Source organism: Trachypithecus francoisi, unplaced genomic scaffold, assembly GCF_009764315.1.
Source record: "Trachypithecus francoisi isolate TF-2019V2 unplaced genomic scaffold, Tfra_2.0 Lachesis_group11, whole genome shotgun sequence".
NCBI lineage: Eukaryota > Metazoa > Chordata > Mammalia > Primates > Cercopithecidae > Trachypithecus > Trachypithecus francoisi.
The window spans coordinates 25,107,313-25,129,427 of NW_022681456.1; the positions used below are offsets into that span (position 1 = coordinate 25,107,313).

General features: G+C 46.5%; 1 protein-coding gene across 2 annotated transcripts in view; it reads right to left on the reverse strand.

Moving 5' to 3' along the window:
• The window catches only part of WSCD2 (WSC domain containing 2), a 125,823-nt gene that overhangs the window by 22,224 nt on the left and 81,484 nt on the right, over window positions 1-22,115 (reverse strand). For both annotated transcript variants that reach the window (XM_033220762.1, XM_033220761.1), the window contains exons 4-6: window positions 21,862-22,046; window positions 7,240-7,361; window positions 3,512-3,686 (exon numbers count right to left, since the gene is read on the reverse strand). In XM_033220762.1, the coding sequence (XP_033076653.1) occupies window positions 3,512-3,686; window positions 7,240-7,361; window positions 21,862-22,046 (482 nt within the window). The remainder of the gene's footprint in view (window positions 1-3,511; window positions 3,687-7,239; window positions 7,362-21,861; window positions 22,047-22,115) is intronic.

Below are 22,115 nucleotides of genomic sequence, written 5' to 3' on the forward strand. Positions count from 1 at the left end.
CAACCTGGGTTTCCATTCAGAACTGTCATGGCCTACCTGTGTGGCACTGAACAAGGCTTTCCACTCACTAAGCCTCAGTTTCCTCACCTATGAAACAGGGCTAATAAACCTTACACAATTATGTGGGATAATGACTGTGAATTTTTCACAATGTATTTTGAGAAGCTAGGGTTGAGAGTGCAGTCTTGGGACCTAGATTCCCTGGGTTTGAATCCCTACACTGCCATGTCTGAATCGTTTGACTTTGGCCAAGTTACTCAGCCTCCCTATGCCAAGTTACCTCATTTGTAAAATGGTGAATAACAGTGCTTATGCACCCGGACTGTTTGGATGATTAGATGATTTAAGGCAGGTAAAAGATTTGACAGAGCCTGGCACAGAGCAAGTGTTCAACAATTATTTAGTTCCCATAGGGGGCATCAGGGCTTAGCACACAGTAGGTGCTCAATAAATGGCAGCCCTGGTGGGCCAGGCTCTTGGCAGGCTGATGAGCCACATAACTGTCAAACCTCCCTAGTGTGTAGAAACTGCAAGAGTGATGTGGAAAAATGGAAGCCCTAGTAATGGCCTGGGGGTAGGGCACTGGGAATGAGCAAACTCATCAATTAAGGAATCGTTATCTGCTGTTGAAAAGGCGCCAGTGTCTGTTCTGGCCACCTCAAAGCCGTTCATGATCACAGGGTAATTAATCTGTGTATGACTTTTCCCTGCAGGCTAAGGCAGCACAGCTCTGCAAAGACTAACCAACTTTTCCCTGAAAGCTAACAAAGACTCATCCTTCCCCATCGGACTGTAAATAGGGCCAAGAGCCACATGCTCACTAGGCTCTCAGAAGGACTTTAGCTACCATAGAAACAGCCACAGCTGATCACCACTGTTACCCCATCAGTCAAACAGGGACAGGCTATTGGTGGGGCTGCCACTAGCTCGTACAGCACTTTTGTGCAAATCAGAAAAATGTGCCCACTCCTTCCTCTGGACAGATGTTCTGCCATCCAGGGCACACAACATGTGGCTGGCTTTCAGACACTACTTTTTCTGTTGGTTGTGCCAGTGCAATGCTCAACCTGCTCAACCACATATGGCAGCTTGGTGACTGGGAAATAAGAAGGAAGAGGTCTAATCCAGCGGTGTTTTCTTGGCTCTCCAGACTGTGGGGAGTGTCATTGGAGCATGGGCAAAGGTGTCCAGCAGGGGCTTTGGAGTCAGACACCTGAAAACAAATTGCTTTTGTAGATGTATAGTTGTGGCCAGTTCCCAATCTCTCTGAATTTTAGTTCTGTCATCTGTAAAGTGGGGATGATACTGCCCTGATCATAGGTTTACTGTGGACTTCACATCACTAAATGAGATGAGGCTTGGCATAAGGACCAGTACATAGTAGATGATCAATATATTCAGACATTGAGGTGATCCTTCAGGGGCTTCCTTTGGGCTGTGTCCTGGCAAGGGATGAACCCCAATCCCCACCCAAGTGCCACCCACCCTTCATGATACCTTGGTCAGGAGAAATGGGTTTTATTGGGAAAGTTTATACACAGTATGACTTAAGGTAAGTTCCTCAACTGTTCTGAGTCTCAATCCCCTACCCCCCATAGTAAAGAGGGTATAATGACTGTTCCCAACTCATAGAGAGTTGAGGGGATTCAATGAAAACATGCATATGAAAGATGCAATACTGAGTCTGGCACAGAGGAAGACCTCAAGAAACTACAAGTGTTGCTGCCTCCTCCTCTTGCTCCTTCTCATCACCATCATCATCATCATCACTTTCATCATCACCATCATCAACACTATCAGCATCACTCTTATCACTATCATCACCATTATCATCATCACCATCATCATAATCATCACCATCATCATTATCATCATCATAATCATCACCATCATTATCATCATCATCACCATCATCATAATCATCACCACCATCATTATTATCATCATCACCATCACCATCATCATCATCACCATCACCATCATCATAATCATCACCATCAGTATCATCATCATCACCATCATAATCATCACCATCATTATCATCATCACCATCACCATCAGTATCATCATCATCGTCATAATCATCACCATCACCATCATCATAATCATCACCACCATCATCATAATCATCACCATCACTATCATCATCATCACCATCAGCATCATCATCATCATCACCATCACCATCATCATAATCATCACCATCACCATCATCATAATCATCACCATCAGTATCATCATCATAATCATCACCATCATTATCATCATCATCATCACCATCATCATAATCATCACCACCATCATCATTATCATCATCACCATCACCATCATCATAATCATCACCATCACCATCATCATAATCCTCATCATCATCACCATCACCATCATCATAATTATCACCATCAGTATCATCATCATAATCATCACCATCATTATCATCATCACCATCACCATCATCATAATCCTCATCATCATCACCATCACCATCATCATAATTATCACCATCAGTATCATCATCATCATCACCATCACCATCATCATAATTATCACCATCAGTATCATCATCATCATCATCATCATAATCATCATCATCATTATCATCACCATCATCATCATCATAATCATCACCATCACCATCATCACAATCATCACCATCAGTATCATCATCATCATCACCATAATCATCACCATCATTATCATCATCACCATCACCATCATCATAATCATCACCATCATCATCATCATCACCATCACCATCATCATAATTATCACCATCAGTATCATCATCATCATCATCACCATCATTATCACCATCATCATCATCATAATCATCACCATCATTCTCATCATCACCATCATCATCATAATCATCACCATCATTATCATCATCACTATCACCATCATCATAATCATCACCATCACCATCATCATCATCATCATCATCATCACCACCATCATTATCATCATGTCTGGTAGCCCCAAGAGACAGAAGAGGAGATAACAGTAAGTGTGGATTCCACTAGCAAAGGAAGAAGACTGCAAGTGGAAAGGATGAGTGAGACAGGGAGCCAGAAGGAAGAATTTATATATAAATTGACAAAATCTTAGAATTGGAAGGAACATTGGAGGCTAACAGTCTACAGTTTCATTTTACAGATGGAAAAACTGCAGCCCAGAAAGGGGAAATGACTTGTCTAGGATAAAGCAGTGAATCTGTGTTGCAGCCAGTGCGAGACTCAGTCTTTCTTCTCATTTGCTGTCACTACAGGAGCCACCAAGGGTCCTTGGTGATGAGGGATAGAGATGGGTCATCAGAAGGCTCCATACCCTGGGAACTCCTTCTGTTGCCCATCCAGGAACTCTAAGCCTGGTGGAGTTCATCAGCCCTGCCCTCTGGCTTGCATGGTTTTCTCCTTGCTGCAGGCTGTGTGGGATGGACTGGCAGGGACACGTCTGGGAGGGAAGCCATTGGGAGTGTATCTGGGGTCCACTGGGGAAGGGCCTAGCTCACCTTGGACTTGTGTCTGGTACACAATGAAGTAACTAGGAGTTCCGCAGCTCTCAAACTCCTCCGCGCTGCACTTCTGGGCACAGAGCTGCTCATCCTCTCTGTCATGGAGTGGGAAAAGGGTGGTGGGAAATCCACAGTGGCAGGCGGTGCCTGCAAGAGCTGCCAGCGGGTACTCCTGGGGATGGAGTGGGAGAAGAAGAGGAAGAGAGTTGCTAAATCCCTGAACAGCTTCAGACTCCAAATGGAGAACAGGATTTGTATTCCAACCACTGCCTTCTCTGTCAGTCTCCCTCAACTTGAGGGTCCCCAAATTCCATCTACAAACCGTGCTTTTATGATTTTGCCCATCTGTGCACCTACTGTACTATTATTGTTTACTTATTGGTTTCCTTTAAGTCGATTCACTTTTCGAAACATAAATTTCAAAGGATACTTTGTATTGCTACCACTAATAGTACTTGTGGACAAGTAGCACTTCCATACATCTCCATACTGTAAATGCACGTAATATAGAAACAAAACAAGTGATTAAATTCTACTAGGCACTCTGGCCAACCAAGACTGTGAGCCTGGGGTTGGCTCCATTTTTCCTGCATAGAGAGTAGTTAAAGGTGAGAGATGTTGACGCTTAAACACTGAGACAAAGCTTTCTCCTGGAAAGAGAACTGAAAAAGAAATCCCTTTCTCATGGTCATGCAATACACCACATGGTGAGATGGTGAGATGAGACCCATGCTTTGGGAAAAGCTGTCTGAGTCTGCTCTTTTAAGCCAAAGGAGATACTGATACCCCTGTGTACCCAGAGTCTTTGTTGGGAGAGCTGCTTCTGATTGCTTTATTTGTTCTATTGAACAGCTAAGTGGGGACAAGATGGACCTGAGATCTGGTGGGCACGGGTTTGTCTTTTGCCCCATTTACTTATAAACTGAACCCACCACCCCTAGTTCTTTCTGGTAGCCGGACCAGGAATAATCAATCTGGTAGCAAACCAGGGTCACACCTGTGTGGCTCGATTCAGCCAGCTTTGCCATGGTAGCTTTGGTTTCTTTCCTAGAAGATATTAAATAGGAACTGCAGCACCTAGCTGAAGAGCAGAAGTGCTGATATACTGGAGGGTCAGCTTGGGCCATGACTGATGACATTTTCTAAATAACGAGAATCCTGGAGCCTCCTCTGACACCCTAAACCTCAGACCCTCTATCACGACATAAGCAGTTCTGTATCCCTGTCCACTTGATCACCTTAGTTTCTTTCCTTTGCCCCCTAAGAAGATCAGAGAAAACAGGAAGAGGGAGGTTTGCAGGGAGACTTCTTGTTCCCACATACACACCCTCACTTCTCTCCAGTCCTGTGTACAGTCTGACACTTTGCTACACTGGTTTGCCCCATGATTTCACTGTTACGTGCCTGTTTGTCCCCCCAACTACAGGGGATCTGTAGGTTTCCCCAGGGCCCTCTGGAAGTGAGGGAATGCCATGTGGGTGGAGGGATTCCTGCTAAGGGGAGAGCTGAACCAAATGACAGCCAAGCCTCCTTTAATCTCACAAATGTCACCTCCCATCTTCTAGAATGCCTCTTAGGAGTACAGCAAGTCCTTAAGAAATGCTTGGTTATTTGAGGTAGGCTGGTCTCTCTTGAATAGCTGTGGGAAGCCTCTCTGGTGGGGTCACCAGGGTGGCTCAGAAGTTTAAGAGCTGGAATTTGGAGTCAGTCCCCAGTGTAAACTCCAGCTCTGCCACTCGCTTCTGCTGAGAGCTTAGGCAAATGACTTCACCTGTCTGAATCTTGGTTTTCTCATTTGTGAAATGGAACTGAAAATGTCCAACTCATAGGCTTGGCCTGAGAAGTAAACCGTATGATCCATGGTGCAGAGGGCTGCATGGAGGATGTTCTCAGCAAGCAGCCACTGCTGTGATGCTGCAGCCTTTTAGACTTCCAGAGAAATGCTTCATGCATTAGAAGCCCAATGAGAGAAATAGCCAAGCAGGATGACTCAGAGCAGATGGGGGCATCCAGGACTCAGGGTGTGGTCTGAGCACCCAGGAGGTGCCACAATGTAGATATCCAGTGAATGCCTGCATCCTTGAGGGTAGAGATTGTATCTTGTTACTTTGCATCCCCAGCACTAAGCAGGAGTCCTGACATACAGTAGGGTCTTATTAAATATTTGAAGATTTGGCATGATGGTGATATAGGACCCATGCTTTGGGAAAAGCTTTCTGAATTTGTTCTTTTAAGCCAAAGGAGATACTGATACCTCTGTGTACTCAGAGTCTTTGTTGGGAGATGTGCTTCTGATTGCTTTATTTGTTCTACTGAACAGCTAAATGGGGGCAGGATGGACCTGAGATCTGGTGGGCAAGGGTCTGTCTTTTGCCCAATTTGCTTCTAAACTTGACCCACCACCCCTAGTTCTCCCTGGTAGCTAGTCCAGGACTAATCTGGTAGCAAGCCAGGGTCACGCCTGTGTGGCTGGATCCACTGAATCTGAGAACAGACTCAGACAGCTTTTCCCAAAGCATGGGTCCCATATCACCATCACACTAAGGGGGCATTTACTGCAGTGTATTGCATGACCGTGAGAAAGGGATTTCTTTTTTCAGTTCTCTTTCAAGTCCTGCAGAAGAAAGCTTCTTCTTGGTGTTTAAGCATTTATATCTCCTACCCTCAACTACTCTCTAGAATGAATGAAATGCCCAACCATCTTTTGGTGGTGGAGGAGGTATGGTTCTCCTCTGGACACTTGAGTAATTAGCTCATTTTGAGAAAACGCTGGAGCTCCTTGGACATCACTGAGTGCCAGTTATGTGCCCAGTTCTGTGCTGGGGATATTGAAGGGGGGTACAAAATGTACAAGGCATAGCCCCTACCCTCCAGGAGTTGACAGCCTGGCTAGGAAGGAAGTATAAGCAGTCAGACATCTAGCACCTTAGGCCGAAAAAAGAACATCCAACCCAGGTGCTATCTAGTGCCCAAAGCTCTGGATGACACTGCTGCCTGGCCTCTGCTCGCACCCCTCCTCCAGTGGGGAACTTCCTCTGCCCTAAGGTGGGACTGTCCTTACCTTTACTTGGTAATTTTTTCATGCTTCTAGGCCAAGTTCAAATGTCACCCCCTGATATGGTGTGGCTGTGTCCCCACCCAAATCTCATCTTGCATTGTAGCTCCCATAATCCCCATGTGTCACGGGAGGGACCTGGTGGGAGGGAACTGAATCATGGGGGTGGGTTGTTCCCATGTTGTTTTCATGATAGTGCATAAGTCTCATGAGATCTGGTGTCTTTAAAAGGGGCAGTTCCCCTACACACGCTATCTTGCCTGCTGCCATGTAAGACATGCCTTTGCTTTTCCTTTGCCTTCCACCATGATTGAGAGGCCTCCTTGCCATGTGAAACTGTGAGTCTATTAAACCTCTTTTTTTTTAAATGAATTACCCAATCTGAGTTATTTCTTCATAGCAGTATGAAAATGGACTAATAACCCTCATTCCTAACTATTCCTCAGTATTAAAACTCACTTCCTCAAAGGCAGGAAAATCTATTCTGTGTAGCTCCAGTCCGTCAGATCCACGTGAAACGGTCACATCCCTCTCCCATGTCATAGATCCCAGTCAGCGACTACATCTATCCTGGCTGAGCTGTTGCTTCTCCAGCCGAGCACGTGGTTCCTTCAGCTGTGCTGCACAGTCCCCCCTACCCCGAGTTCCGTGGGCCCCACCCTGTGCTCACCTTCTCAGTGCAGAAGTCCACGCACTTGTCCACGGACATGTTCAGCATGGCAGCTGTCACGGGTAAAGCCAGGGAAAGGTTGTCAGGCCTGCGGAAGCAGCCCCGGAACACTGCACTTCCATCTGAAGAGCCAGAGAGAAGAGGACCAGTCAGATATACAAGGAATCAGATCTGGTTGGGAAAACCACCTTCTGAAGAAAGCCCAGAGAAGGCAAGAGTCTTGCCCAAGGTCACAGAGCAAGCCAAAGCAGAGATGGAAAGAGCGGCTATGTTTTCTGTTCTTGAACATGTCTGTTCATAGTCAATGAGCTTGATACATCAAAGAACGTTCTCCTCAACCCTGGCGCCTTTGTCAACAACCCAGGTCACTGAGATGACATTCTTCCTGGGCCATGCTATCTCACGTTCTTTGTCAGATTTCCATGCCTCACTTCCTCATTCCCAACCATGGCAGTGCCCCATTCCGGGAAATTATCAAGTGCACAGAGGATTTTTGTGATTTCATCAGGGCTGAGTGTTTGAGGACTGAGGGAAGCAAGGGGTCTGGAGCTGTCCTGTCCTTACTCACTACTACTAGTGTTCTCCTCTCCCTTTCGTTGCCCTGGGCTTTAGGGGAAAAGTCCTGGGCCTCAGAAGTCCCTACCTACTCAGTACTGGGCACCAACAAGCTGCAAGGGACTGACATGTCAGAGGGAATCCCTTTAAGAAAATTTAACCCAGAAATAGTGCAGCTACACAATAAAAAATTTGGAGTCCATTGTCACATCTTCAATAGAAGTCATCCCTTAAGAAACTATTCAGAGATGTTGTCTTAGGTTGGGGCTACTGAAGCAGAGCCTGAGACAAATGTTTCATTGAAGGTGTGCTCTCAGAGAAAGAAAGCAGGAGGCAGGACCAGACAGAGCTAAGTAAGGATGTGATCTCAGCTGGGTCCTATCTCCATCCTGGTCTCATGGCAGGGATCAGGAGGAGGCTCTGGATGAGAAATTGCACTATAGAATTGGCCCCACCTTAAGGAAAGGGGGCTGGCTTGCCTTGGCCTTGTCTATCCTAGTCTCCAGTGTCAGTCAGTTTTTGGCTGTGGGCTGTACTCTAGGGTGGGGCATAACTTCCTGCGAGGGGCTGCTTGCTTCTGATGGGCCCAAGGCTATTTTTCAGAGAACGGGGCAGTCGTGAGCCACTGATTGCCACCAACAGTCACCACAGGAAAGGGGACTTGGGTGGGTGCCTATAGCATCCACTACAGATGTGCGCAAAGATTTATCAGTAAGGTTGTTCATTGCAGCATTTTAAAAATTAACAAGTGAAGGAGTAGAAGCAACCTAGGTGTCCAGCAATTAGATAATTGGGCCAATAATGTCTGGAATGACAACACACAATGGAATTCTATTGAAGGTGGAATTCCATTGAAATAAACGGTGTTAAAAGTTATTTTAGCCAGAGGAAGATGTGTTTAAGATACAAAGTTAAATAAAAACTGAGAATGTCAAATCCTACATGTTATATGATAGCAATTTTGTAAAAAATTGATCTCTAGAGAGACATATACCAATGTGTTAATAACCGTGGTGTCCCTGGACAGTAGGTGTGAAGGGTAAATTTTATGTGTCAACTTAGCTAGGCCATGGTGCCCAGCTGTTTGGCGAAACATTGGTCTAGATGTTGCTATGAAGGTATTTTCTGTATGTGATTGACATCTACCATTAGTTGACCTTAAGTAGAGGAAATGATGCTTGATAATGTGGGTGAGCCTCATCCAATCAGTTGAGGGCCTTAAAAGCAATCCTAAGGCTTCCTGGAGAAGAAGGAATTCCATCTGAAGATGGCAGCGTTCACTGCTGCCTGAGTTTCCTGTGTGCTGGCCTGTCATACGAATTTCGGACTTGCCAGCTCTCACAATCGCGTGAGCCAATTTCCTTAAAATAAATCTCTTAATATATCTACCCACATATCATATTGGTTCTAATCCTGTTGGTTCTGTTTCCCTAGAGAACTCTGACCAATCCAGTAGGAATACAGGTAATTTTTATTTCCATCTCTTTGTAAAACTCTTTTCTAACTTTTTTCTACAATGAATATGTAGTTTTATGTAATAAAGACAAAACAAGTGAAGCCAAGGCAGGAGGATTGCTTGAGGCCAGGCATTGAAGACCAACCTGGCCAACACAGTGAGCCCTCCATCTCTATTAAAACAAAATTTAAGTGGCCGCTGTTAAATCTTTTGAAAGGCTGGTGATCTACATTTACAATTGGGTTATTTCTCAAATTCTGAGTTGTATATACCCTTCCGGAAGCATAGCCATCCACATAAAACAAAGGGCATTGTTAACACAGTGTGATGAAAACCATCAGCACAAGAACAGACCCCATTTATTGAATCCCTATTATATGTCATCTCCTCTGCTGAGTACTTCAGAAACGTCAGCTCATGTCACCTTCTTGAAAATCCTGCAAGGTTCATTGTAAACTCTCATTTTACAGATGAGAAAAACAGGGCTTTGAGAGAAGAGGTTGCAAGACAAATCTAAGGACCCATCGTTTGCAAAAACTTACTGAGGCTCAGAAGCAAAGTGTTAGCCCTTGGAAAAAAGCAAAGCAAGTTGCAAAAACCATATGTCTTTCTCTGTAGCGGTGTCTGGGTCTATCGAGAGTGTAAAAGCGTTTTTTAGCATACACATATATATTTACATTTATGTGCAGAGAAGAGGATATGGAATAACTCCCTGAGCAGAAGGGTGGGGGGAGGGTGTTTATGAATGATAATTTTATATTTTAGCCATCAAAGACACCCTAGTGATTCTTTCTACCACATGGCACCTGATAGGCTGAAGTTGCTCACTGCAGTGACAAGCCAAGAAAACTAAGAGGACATTAGGAATTTGGTTAAATGACTAATTTCCAGGGCATCCCTCAGACTCCTGCTGTCTTAGCTTTCTGGGTTTCTGGCTTTATCCTGGTGAGACAAGTGGCAGTGGTAGTGGTGATAATGTCAGGATGCTGCTCACCTGCTCCGTGGTCCCTTCAGGCCTCAGTTTCCCCACATATAAATGAGGACTGGGAGTTAAACTGTGCAGTGACTCTCATGCCTACTACCCTGGGAACATTCAAAGAAGTGTGGGAACACCTTTGATGGCTCCAGTGGTTTGAGGTCACTGGCACTTGAAGGGCTGGGGCCGGAAATGTGTATGCCTGTTCTGTACAGGACAGCCCTTCACCTCCTAAATGAGCACGTGCCACATCCCAAATGCCACTAGTGCCCTGTAGAGAAACACTGGACAGTCATCCATTTTGTGGCCTGGGTTGCTGAGTGGGATGTCCTGTAAGGTCACCTAGAGCATGATGTCCATAGCATGTGCCATACACATTGTGTGTGTGTCTGAGTTTTCCTCTGTTGCTCAGGTTGGAGTGCAGATCTCGGCTCACTGCGACCTGTGCCTCCCAGGTTCAAGTGGTTTTCCTGCCTCATTCTCCCGAGTAGCTGGGATTACAGATGTGTGCCTCCACACCCAGCTCAATTTTTGTATTTTTAGTAGAGATGGGGTTTCACCACGTTGGCCAGGCTGGTCTGGAACTCCTGATCTCAAGTGATCTGCTTGTCTCAGCCTCCCAAAGTGCTGGGATTATAGGTGTGAGCCGCCACACCCACTGGGGAAGTGGGCATTTGAGCTAAAGATTTACGGCAATGAGTTGGGGGTTCCCAAGCACTGTGGATGAACTCTTACTTAACCAGAAAACTCAGCCGGATGCTAAGTCAGGTCACTGGGCAACGAGATGCTAACTTTCCCTCTCTTTCCACTCCACTTGAATTTACTGAGTTCCTGCTAATGTCAGGCTCCATGCTGGGAACTCTGGGTCCACTCAGTCTGCACAGCACCCATAGGTGATAGATGCTATGAGTACCTCCATCTCACAGATGATAAAACTGAGGAAGCTGAGGCAGGCTCGCTGGCTTCCAGTGTTACAGAGCTGGCAAACAACAGGGCGAGATCAAAGCCAGATTTCCCTGTCTCCAAAGCCTGTGCTTCTTCCAATAATAATGATACTATTATGAATAGATGCTTATATTAATATAATATTAGCCCAGTGCAGTGACTCATACCTGTAATCCCAACACTTTAGGAGGCAAAGACAGGAGGATCCCCTGAGCCCAGGAATTTGAGATCAGCCTGAGCAACATAGCAAGACCCTATGTCTACAAATAATTTTTTTAAAAATTAGCTGTGGGTGGTGGTGCATGCCTGTAGTCCCAGCTACTCAGGAGGCTGATATGGAAGAATTGCTTGAGCCCAGGCAGTTGAGGCTGCAATGAGCCATGATCATGCCACTGCACTCCAGCCTGGTTGACAGAGTGGGACCTTGTCTTTAAGAAAATCATGATATTTTTGTGATTGTTATTGCTACCATGTACTGATTGTATGGTATGTGATGGGAAGTAGGCTGAGCTGTTCACACATGTGTCTCATTGAACTCTCCCATTCACCCTGGTCATATGGGGCTCCCCATTTTCACAGATGAGGAAACTCAAGGCTCAGAGGACTGAAACTGCTTGATGTGAGTCACCCAGCTTGTAAGAGTCAGACTTACATCTTTGATATTTATCAAGTGCCAGGCATTGTGTAAATGCTTGATATATCTTATCCAGTGGAACTTTCCTAACCCTTAGCAGGAAGATCTCATTCTCTCCATTATAAAGAAGAGAAAACAGGTACAGAGGGGAAGTGACTTGCCCAAGGCCATACAGCTGACAAGTGGCAGTGTCTGGATTCCAACCTGGGAATGTCTGAACTCCAAGTCTGCACTCTCCTGGGCTGTCCCTTTTTAAAAAAGCCACCCCTGGCTTTAGCATTTCACAACAGTGGGACATTGATTTTCTCTCTCCCACCCTTCATGTCCACTCTGCTTTTCACCACAAATCATTCAGAAAGTCAGGGCTGTCACTCTGAGGTCCCTTGGCACTGGAGTCTGAGTCTTCTTTAAGCATCCTCAAATGTCCAGATCTTGACCCCGGGTCTCTAGAACCAACTTCAAATTGTTAACCTCCCTCTTTCCCACCAGGATCCTATTTGAGGGACCATGATGAAATCCTCCCAGGTCGTAAGCTAGAGCTTGGAGGGTTGCTAAAGACAGTATTTTGGGGGTTGGAGCCAACAGAGGCCCCTTTAGGGCTGGGGCAGTCCTGGGTACCCTTGTAGGGATCCCAAGCCCACCAACTCTTATCCTCTAATGTGGGTCCTTTCTTGAGTCCTGTTCCACTACCCTGGTGGGATCTGAGGCCCCCAACACAGCAGTGTGTTGGGAAGACACAGTCTTGTCTGAAGAAGTGAGTGGTGTTTGCACATGTGTGTGCATGTGTGTGTGTGTGTCTGTGCATTAATGGGGGCAGGAGAGGCTGTGTGAGGGCACTTGTGGGTCTGGCTGCACTGAGATTGTTTGAGCAGTGGGAATGTGACACTGAATGTGTGTCTGTTGCTGTGCACACAGTGCTCATCTGTGTATGAAAGGGTGTGAGTGATGATGTGTGCATCCCACGTGTATGTGTGACTATGCTCATGCCAGTGTGAGTGCAGATCCACCTGTCTGGGCATGTGGATGCTGACCTCTGAGAATGCAAATGTGACCCTGTAGACCGTGCTCATCTGCACATCATGGGTCTGTGGGAGAACATAGGAGTCTCTGGCCCTGTGCATTTGACTGTGCGCTTCTGTAGATAACTTGTGTGGTTGTGCATCAAATCAACCTCTAGGAGGGCAAGTCTTACCATAAGGTGTTTGTGCACGTGGAGACAACAACCCCAGGGGCTCTCTCTGGGTTGCCTGGCAACCAGCTGGCTGAGAAGAGGGCTCCTCTTCTCCTAGTAGAGGATGAGGCTGGGCTTCAGCCAGTCCCTCCTGAGCCTGGTTCAATGCCACCAGGGGTTTGACATTTCCCAATCATCTCAACGGCTGGCACCTAGGTTCAGATAAAAATACTTATTTCCCCAGTGCAAGGGGAAATGCACCATAAGAAGAGAGAGTAACTGGATGGGTAGATCCCTCTGATGGAGTGCAGCCCAGGTGGAGTCTTTTCCCAGGATGCCAAGAGCACTGGGGACCCTCGCACCTGGTGCCCACAGCCAGGGACACTGCTGGTGTCTGTCCCAGTTGTTTGCATCACAGTGGATCTCATATACAAGTCATCTCTGTATGGGAGTGTGCATGTCTGACTGTGGGCATGTGAAAGCTGAAGCAAGCCCAGGGTGGTCTTTGGGGTTCTTCGCCCTCAGGAGTCACCCTTGTATCCTCTAAGAGCATGACCCCAAATAATTGAAGGCACTGGAGCATCACTCAGGGCCTGTGGGTGGCACATATGCATCTTCCTCTAGGCTTCCTTGGCCAAGCGCGCTGCCCTCTCCCCTGCCCCCAAGCTGGGCACCCATCTTTTGGGCTCAGTCCGCTGATGGGTCATATTAACATGCATCTCCAGATGACCTTCAGGGGACCCACCCTGACCCAGAGCCCCAGGAGAGGCCTTCCATCCTGGCACCACACGGGAGAGCCATGGCATTTCCCTGGACTGACAGGCTCAGGGTGAGCCATCCTGGCTGAGGAGCAGAAGACTTAATGATTAGGAAACATGAATTCTCATCCTGACTCTGTTTCTCCTCTCTGGAACTCAGCATCTTCAGCTGCAAAACGGGGAACTCTCCTTCACATGGCACCTCTGCCCTTCCTTGTCTTTGGCCATGGGCAAATTTCCTCTCATTTCAGAGCCTCAATGTTCTCATCTCTAAAATGGGTGCATAAATATTGGGTGAATCATTCAGAGATGGACATGGATAAACTTTGAGAGCTACAGGTACTAGAGAGGGGGCAGTCAAAGGTCTGTCTCCTTACCTGCTGTCCTTAGACTGAAAAGAGGGGGAGAGCCATGTGGAATCCCTAGGCTGGCATTTCTCCATGTGATTTCTTCCAGCCTGCCTAGATATTAGGAGGCCAGAATAGGAAGAGGAAGGAAGTCTTTGTAGATCCAGCTCTGCAGAGACTGGCCTCCCTTTGACATTTAAATACCTGCTAATGAGTCCCTGACTCTCCCAGCTTAGAGAGGAGGGCTAAACTGAATCCTCTGAATACCAAATAAGGTGAAATTTTTAGAGGACTTAAAGGGCCCGAGATGGATTAGAAACTACTACTGTGCACCTCTTTGGGCAAGATGTGTTCTGGGGGTGCGGTGAGGGGATAACAGTTTGGGAAGTCAGTTCCAGGAGCAGTTAATCTCCTGGGTGGAAGGCATTCCTGAAGTCTGGCCTATTTTACTTTGTGAGGAAACTGCGTGAAGTCACAGAGGGCTTCCTGATGTCCAGCAGAAGGTTTGAAGAGCTTTCCAAGTCAGGAAGGGATTGGTTTAGCTTGACACCCAGGGACCTAGGGAGCTCTCTGGAGGCCATCTCCCTCTGCAGGTGGCTCTCCACTGTCTTGGTGATCTGGACACAGACATTTACTCTCCCCACTTCCCTCATTTCCTCCATCTGTAATATGGGTCACCTGGCCCTCCCCTTCAGTCGGTGAGAGACTCTTTCATCTCTTATGTCTGAAAATGAAAGGGAAGTGGCAAGGGAATCCCTTGGCTTCCCTGACACTCTCCTGTGGTATAAAGAATTCTGGATTTCCATAGCAGTGAAAAGATGCTTTCTTGTTTGCAAAAGGCTCTGGTGTCCCGAGGAAAGGGCCTTGGCTCTAAGTCAGACAGACCTGGGTCAGCTGCTTATCAAGCTGTGTGCCATCGGGCAGGTGTCTTCACTTTGCTGAGCCTCAGTTTTTCTCATCTGTACATGAGGAGTGAGGATTGTCGTATCTACCCTGCACAGTTGGGGTGAAAGTCTACGTGATGGCATTTACAACAGTGTCTGAGACATAAGTACTCAAACCATGCCACTTCTTATTCCTTTCTCTATCACTTGCCCATAATATGTGGAGGGTGGCTAGAACCCATGCACTGTTTGCTGTCAGTGGTCCATTAATATGCCTGCTGTTGGCATTTGCCATTCCATTATAGGCTGATAGTGACCATGACTCTGCCTTAGGGCCTGTGAGGGACAAGCTGGGCCTGCCAGGGAGTTAATCTCCCCAGGAGCCACCCTCAGCCAATGATGGATGAGAGTTGGAGGAAAAAAAATACAGCAGCTTTCTGCTCCTCAGGTGAAACACGTCTGAAGTTTGTTCAATACCATCCCCCAGAGCTCTCCAGTGGGGTTAAGCTTCCGTTGTCCTCACTAGAGACCTGCTTTGTCAGGGACCCTGTATTAGCTTTCTTCTCCATCTTACCTTTCTAGCCCCCTATGGGTGCATCTTGGCAACACCTTCCAGGTAGCCAAGGTTCACATCCCTGTTTTGGGAGAACCCAACTTAAAATATCTTGGATCTTTGAGCACTTTCAATTACAAGGAAAATCCTTCACAGATTTCGGGGCCATTGCTTTTCACAGCTCATAGTCTATGTGAATGGTACTCCCTGGAGTCGTGAATGACAACAGCAGTAGCCCTGGATGGCATCTTCCTAATAACCTTTCTAAATAATTGCCAATGATGGCAATAATAACAACAGCTGTTTACTCTATGTCATTAGTGCTAAGTATGTTGTGTACATTATATCTCAGTTAATCCTCACAACAACCTATGAGGTGAACAATATTATTATCCTGTTCTATAGGCAGAGACTCAATTACTTTTCCAGGTCACACAGCTGGTAGGGAGCAGAGCTGGGATTTGACCCCAATCTTGTTCGACATCACATCCTAGTTTCCCATCTCTTTACTATCCTGAAGAAGGTCTGCCCAATTTTAACAAGTTGCACTCCAGAGACCCCCATGCCAGCTACCTGAATTTTCCAGAAATCCTCTCAGGCCCCACAGTGGGAGTTCAAGGATTGCAAAAGCCCATGCCCCACATTCTGACAATGTCAGCTCTGCATTGCCAGGCTAGCTGGGATGGTACATGACCTCAGCAGCTTGGGCTTTTTACTAGCAAGAAGCAAGCAGAGCAACTGTTCATCAACTCCCTTTGCTGGGGGCACATGAAGAACAGCCCGGAACCAGCTGCAAGTGTCTCTGAAGTCCTATCATCTCTTTGTTCTCGAGCTTCACAAAAATGAGGTAAATGTCACCTGGCATCAGCTTAGAGGCAGCTGTGGAAGAGTTCTCCTTGGTTTGAAAGAAGCCACCACCCCCTGGGTAATTAGGCCAAGCTCCACTGCATTAAAGATGCTGGTGAGGAGGAAAGGCAGTGAGCTGGAAGCTGTTAATGGCTATCTAGCTACCTATAATCAGAGAGAGATTGAATTACACAAAGAGCCTAACTGTCCAAAGAGAATTCAAGCCAGCTATTTTTAGACATTACCAAAGGCTCCTGTGGGCTGTTGGAAATTCAAATCGCTTGAATTGGGTGCTTCTCGGAGTGAACTGGGGAGTTTCCATTAGGAAAAAGCTACTCTGTAACAGGCGCTGTGCTAGGTGCTTTCTAGTCTTTTCCTCACTTGGTGGCCACAGAAATTGTGAAAGATTGGGATTGTCTTCATTTTATAGATGAAGCACCTGATGCCTAGAAAGAACGAGTGGCTTGACCAAAGTCAATACAGCCATCAAATGAGAGAGTTGGGATAGAAACACTATGCCTGATTCCAAAACCTGCATTGCTCCCAATATTTTCCTGTCCAATGACCTAGATTTTGCTTAGGGGAGAAGAGCAAACCAATTATCTCCCATCATGATGCAGAAGAAGAAATATTTTCTCTCATTCCCTTGGCCCTACAGAGAAGAGTTCATGGGGTCCCATATGAATTATGAAATTCGGGGCTCCCAGACCTACAGCAAAGGGAAGTAGAAGAAGCCTCCAGGCCTAGCAAAGAAGGAGCTAGACGTGGTCCATTCCAGCAAATGTGACTGTTCCCTAATCATCTGAGGGTTCCTCTCAGCAGAAGTAGTTGGAATGGAGGATCAGTGAACATAAACCAAAGCACTGCACAAAATTCTCCTTCTAACTCTGGGAGGCAAAAAATTGCCAGAATTAACAACAGTACACAAAATCCACCATGTAAATTGTGAACCTTAAATAAGGTATCTATTTTTTCAGTGATAGTGTAAGCTTCATAATGTCTCCACTAAATTAGGAAGGAAAAAACAAAAGGAAAAAAGTGCAGATCCGTGGGAGAGGCTGGTTTGCCATCATTGGGGTTTTAGGCAGTGCTAAAGGGTGGTCAGCACCATGGACAGACACCCTTGGGACTCAAGAGCCCCGTTCTAATGAACTTTGCAACCCAAATCTTGTAAGAGTCTTTCAGGCAAATGAAATTTCTTGCAACATCGCATAAAGCCATAATGTTCTCAAATCACCAGCAGGTCTCTACCCCTGGGAGGAGAGCTACACTTGCCGACACATTTAGCAAACTGCTGTGAAAAATGTAATCTGACCAAGAAAGAAGTCCATTTCTCAGTTCTTTTATAACAAGGGCAAAGAGTCCACGTGCCCGAGAGTCAGTGTCAAGGCAGAATAGCAGGGTGCCTGCAGACATTTGCTCTGCTAACCTTTTAATGCTCTCACTATTATGGGAGCATTCCATCACCTCACCTCAGAAACACCTAGGCTGGCATCCTGTGCGAGGCAGATGCCCCACCAGAATGGTGCTTGGGAGATAATAAGCTTCCTTTAGATCTCTCCAATCATTAAGAGTTCTGTGCCACTGCTTAGGAAAACACAATTAGGACACAGTGTTAATACCAACTAATGACTCTACAAATGAAATCTGGTTTCTGCCATAGCTGTTTGCTGGAGCGTTCACTCATTTCTCTTGCCTGATGTAATACATGCCAGAGTTGTGTGCCAGTGACTTGGAAGGCATCCCTTTCTGACTTATTTGTGTACAAAGCAAATCCTAGGCATAATCCTAGGAAATCGAAGATGCCACTGAGTCAGAGCAAAGACATTGCAGATTTCACATTGCCTAGAGTCTGGAAACAAGGTGAAAGGAGGGATCAGGGGTCAGGGAAGGGAGGAGATGAGCTGGAGCCAAGGAGTTCCCCCAAAAGAGAGAAGATGGTGTTCTGAACCAAATTCCAGGGTCAGGGTGTCTGCATCACTGTGGCAAGTGGGTACCCTAACTGGGATTCATGGACCTGGGTTCCAGCCTATGCTCAGTCCCTAAGAGGCACAGTAGCCTTAGAAAACCCATGCCTGCCAGTCATTTCCTGCAATAGGCACCAGGCTTTTGTGCTCTCTTTTATTTGCCTAATTTCTCTCCCACTGCTTGGTGATTTGTCTTGAGTCTGAGTATACTCCTCTTCTCTGCCAGGAAACAACCTTTCAAGCCTCTCATCAAATGTCCCCTCCTTTATTGAGCTGCCCCCTCCTTTATGGAGCCTCCCCCAGTGCTGTTCAATTTAGCCATTTCTATTCTCTGAGCCACAGTTTCTCCAATGTAAAATGCAGACATTAGTGAAAAAGGTGCTTCCAACATAGCATTCAATACATGACCTTTGCTGACTCTGGGCTTTTGATCATGAGTTAGAACCCATGGCTGTCCCCTTCACCTGGAATCCTCTTAGAATGCGATTCAGCTCAAAAATTGCTCCCTTGGGTCTTGAAGACAGAGCCCCTGCAGCCCTCTAGGTCTCTGGTTCAACCAATCCTACTTGTATTGGGTCTGCACAAAATTATCCTTCTAACTCATGGTTGAACCAATTTCACTAGTATCAGGTCTGTTGCCCCATGAGATGGAAAGCTCCTTGAGGTCAGGCATTGTGCTTTACTGACCACTGAGCTTCTCCATACCTCATCCACAGAAGAGCTCATCAAGTGTTTTGGTTCAATGAATGGTTCCTGCATTCTCTTTGTATACCATGTTGCCAACTGGGTTTGAAACATTGTCAACCATCTCTCTCCTTGTCCAAGCTGCCTTCCTTCTAAGTCTCAGTCTTGGTAGCCTCAGGATTAATAAGGCTTAGATTTTCTTTTAGGGTCTCCAGCTGAAGGTGCTCAAGCTTCAAACCTTATATGGTGATGATTCAGAACAACAGTGATGAACTTTAGAGAATCCAGGACTCCACTCTCAGTAGAAATAAGTGTGTTTCTTCCTCTTGGGCATAATACAAAAATGCTATTCTCAGATGGTACAAAGCACCACCCAAATAATTGTGCCACACAGAAGGGGCAGGTCAGGGGTGCAGCAGCATTCCTGCCAGCAGCCCCCCAGCTGACCCATGGTCAGTGAAAGTGTTATTATGTAATACAAAGTGATCACAGCAGTGTGTGTGTGTGTGTGTGTGTGTGTGTCTGAATGTGTGTATGTGTGTGTGTGAGAGAGAGAGAGAAAGAGAGAGAGAGAGAGAAACGGGGGTGGAGACAGGGAGGAAGAAAGATAGAGGAAAGTGAGGGAGAGAAAGAGGAAGAGAGAGGTGGGGAGAAGGAGAGAGGGGAGAGAGAAGGAGAGAAAGAGATATTGAGAGTGTGTCCAGGTTATTCAGCCAACCTGAACATTAACCAAAAGGAAGTCTGGCTAGTGTCTGGCTAATGACATACACAATCCAATTCTTGTTATCTATCTCAGCTTCATCCACTAGGATGTGTTACTGGCAGCAGCTTTCCCTCTAAATATCCCTGACTTTAAGGTCATCTCTTCAGATGGTCCAAATGTTGCTATCAAAATAACATAAATATTGACATAAAGGCGATCAGCTGTAAAGGTGATAAATCTGCCACTAAGTTAAAAACTCGTAATATTAGCAGCCAAACCAGAAAGCCACTCTATGAACATTCTCTGGCCTGGATTTCACGTGCTACCTCTGTCCTCTGCCCTCTGCCCTCCTAGGCCTTCATACATGAACTGAGGTGACTATGGGGAGGTGGAAGTTGTGGTTCATTTGGAAAAAACAGCCAGTTTGCAAATTGACCACATACTCTACCCTATTGCACAGCAAAGCTTGAATGGAGCTTCAAAAATAAGGGATTTGAGGCTGAGCATGGTGGCTTATGCCTGTAATTCCAGCACTTTGGGAGCCTGAGGTGGGTGGATCGCGAGGTCAGGAGTTCGAGACCAGCCTGGCCAACATAGTGAAACCCTGTCTCTACTAAAAATACAAAAAAAAAAAAGAAAAAAAAACTAGCCAGGCTTGGTGGTGGGAAGCTGTAATCCCAGCTACTTGGGAGGCTGAGGCAGGAGAATTGCTTAAACCCCGGGATGCAAGGGTTGCAGTGAGCCAAGATCACACCACTGCACTCCAGCCTGGGCGACAGTGTGAGACTAAAAAATATATATATTTGGGATTTGAAACACTGAACACATTTTCAAGCAAACAAACAATGAGTTTCTATAAACGATGAAATTCACATGGAAGAGGTCCTTCTCTGCAAACAGACTAGCTGTTAACTTTCTGCTAAAGCCACCCGGGTGGGCAGGGCTACATTCTAGACGAGATCCACAGAGGCTCAAAATGTGGTTTGTGGACCAGCATCCTGGCATCACCTGGGAGCTCTTTAGAAACGCAGCATCTTGCTGGACCTGCTGAATTGGAATCTGCATTTTAACAAGATCTCCCAGGGGAACTCTCAGACACATGCAAATCTCGGAAGCACTGGCCAGAGGGCTAGAGAAGCAGCTGTGGATTTCTGCTTCTGTCTTTGGACTGCACGGGAGGAGTAACCCCCAGAAAGGTCAGCACCCCCCATCTTTTATCAAGCACATTAACTCTTCTCATAAGTCTTAAGGTCATCTGGAATTATGCTATGTGACCTTGGACTGGTTGGGGATAATAAACAACAGTAATTACCTGAAAAGGCTGTAGGGAAGGTAAATGAAATCAGGCCTGTAATTGGCTTAGGACAGTGCCTGACATACAGTAGATTATTGATAAATAGTTATTAGCTGCTATTAAATATTCCTCCCCAGTCCCCAGGAGGGGACTATGGTGGAACAGTACCCTCAGACAAGGAGCCAGTTCCTGTCCTCTTATTCACCCCCTCCTTCTGTTGGTTTGGAAATCGGAGAGATTTTCCAACAAGACTCAAACCAGAAGCTTGAACAAGCCAGGATGGATTCTCTCTTTGAAAGCATCAAGGGCTCCAGAGTGGGTTTAAATTCTCTGCTGCTTACCAGCTTTGTGACATTGAGACTCAGTTTCCTCATCTGTAAAATGGGAATAAGTAAATAATAGTACCTATGTCAATGGTCATTGTGAAGATTAGATGTGCTATTCTACATGAGGCACGGAGAAAAGGACAAAGTGTTTGCTATTGTCATTACCACCATCATCATCATTAGAGACAATCTGCTCTGAGAAAATCAGGATGGGAAGGCAAGGCTCAGGTTTCAACTCAGTTTCAGAGGGAAGAAGACTGGTGAGAATGAGGGATGCAGCTGGAACCAGAGGCAGCTCAGAGTGGCAGGGAGAGAGAAGCACATGCAGGACCATTCAAAGGAGCTGGGGCAAAGGGCTCTGTGAGGGACTGGGAGAGGTGAGGCTGGGGCAGGACGGTGGTGGCCTTGGAGTGATGGGGAGCCAGGGAGGGTACAGGGCAGACATGTGGGACTCTTTACTCTGGTGGGCAAGGGCTGCAGCCAAGGAAGGAGTAGCAGAGAGGGGCAGGGCAGACTCACGTACACCTGCGGGCCGACTCCTGGGCCAGCTGCAGCCGGTAGACAGAGAGGCGGTTGGCGCCGCCGCACACGCTGCCTCGCTCGCCCTTGCACTCCATGTCGCACTCTGCGTCGCTCACGTTCATCGCCTGGATCTTGTGGCCACAGTAGCACTCGGCGCCGAACTCCAGCCCGGCATACAGGTAACCCCTGGGGGAGGCTGCTGTCAAGCAGGGTAGCTGCCACCATGGAGACCCCAAGGCAGGGAGACTCAACGTG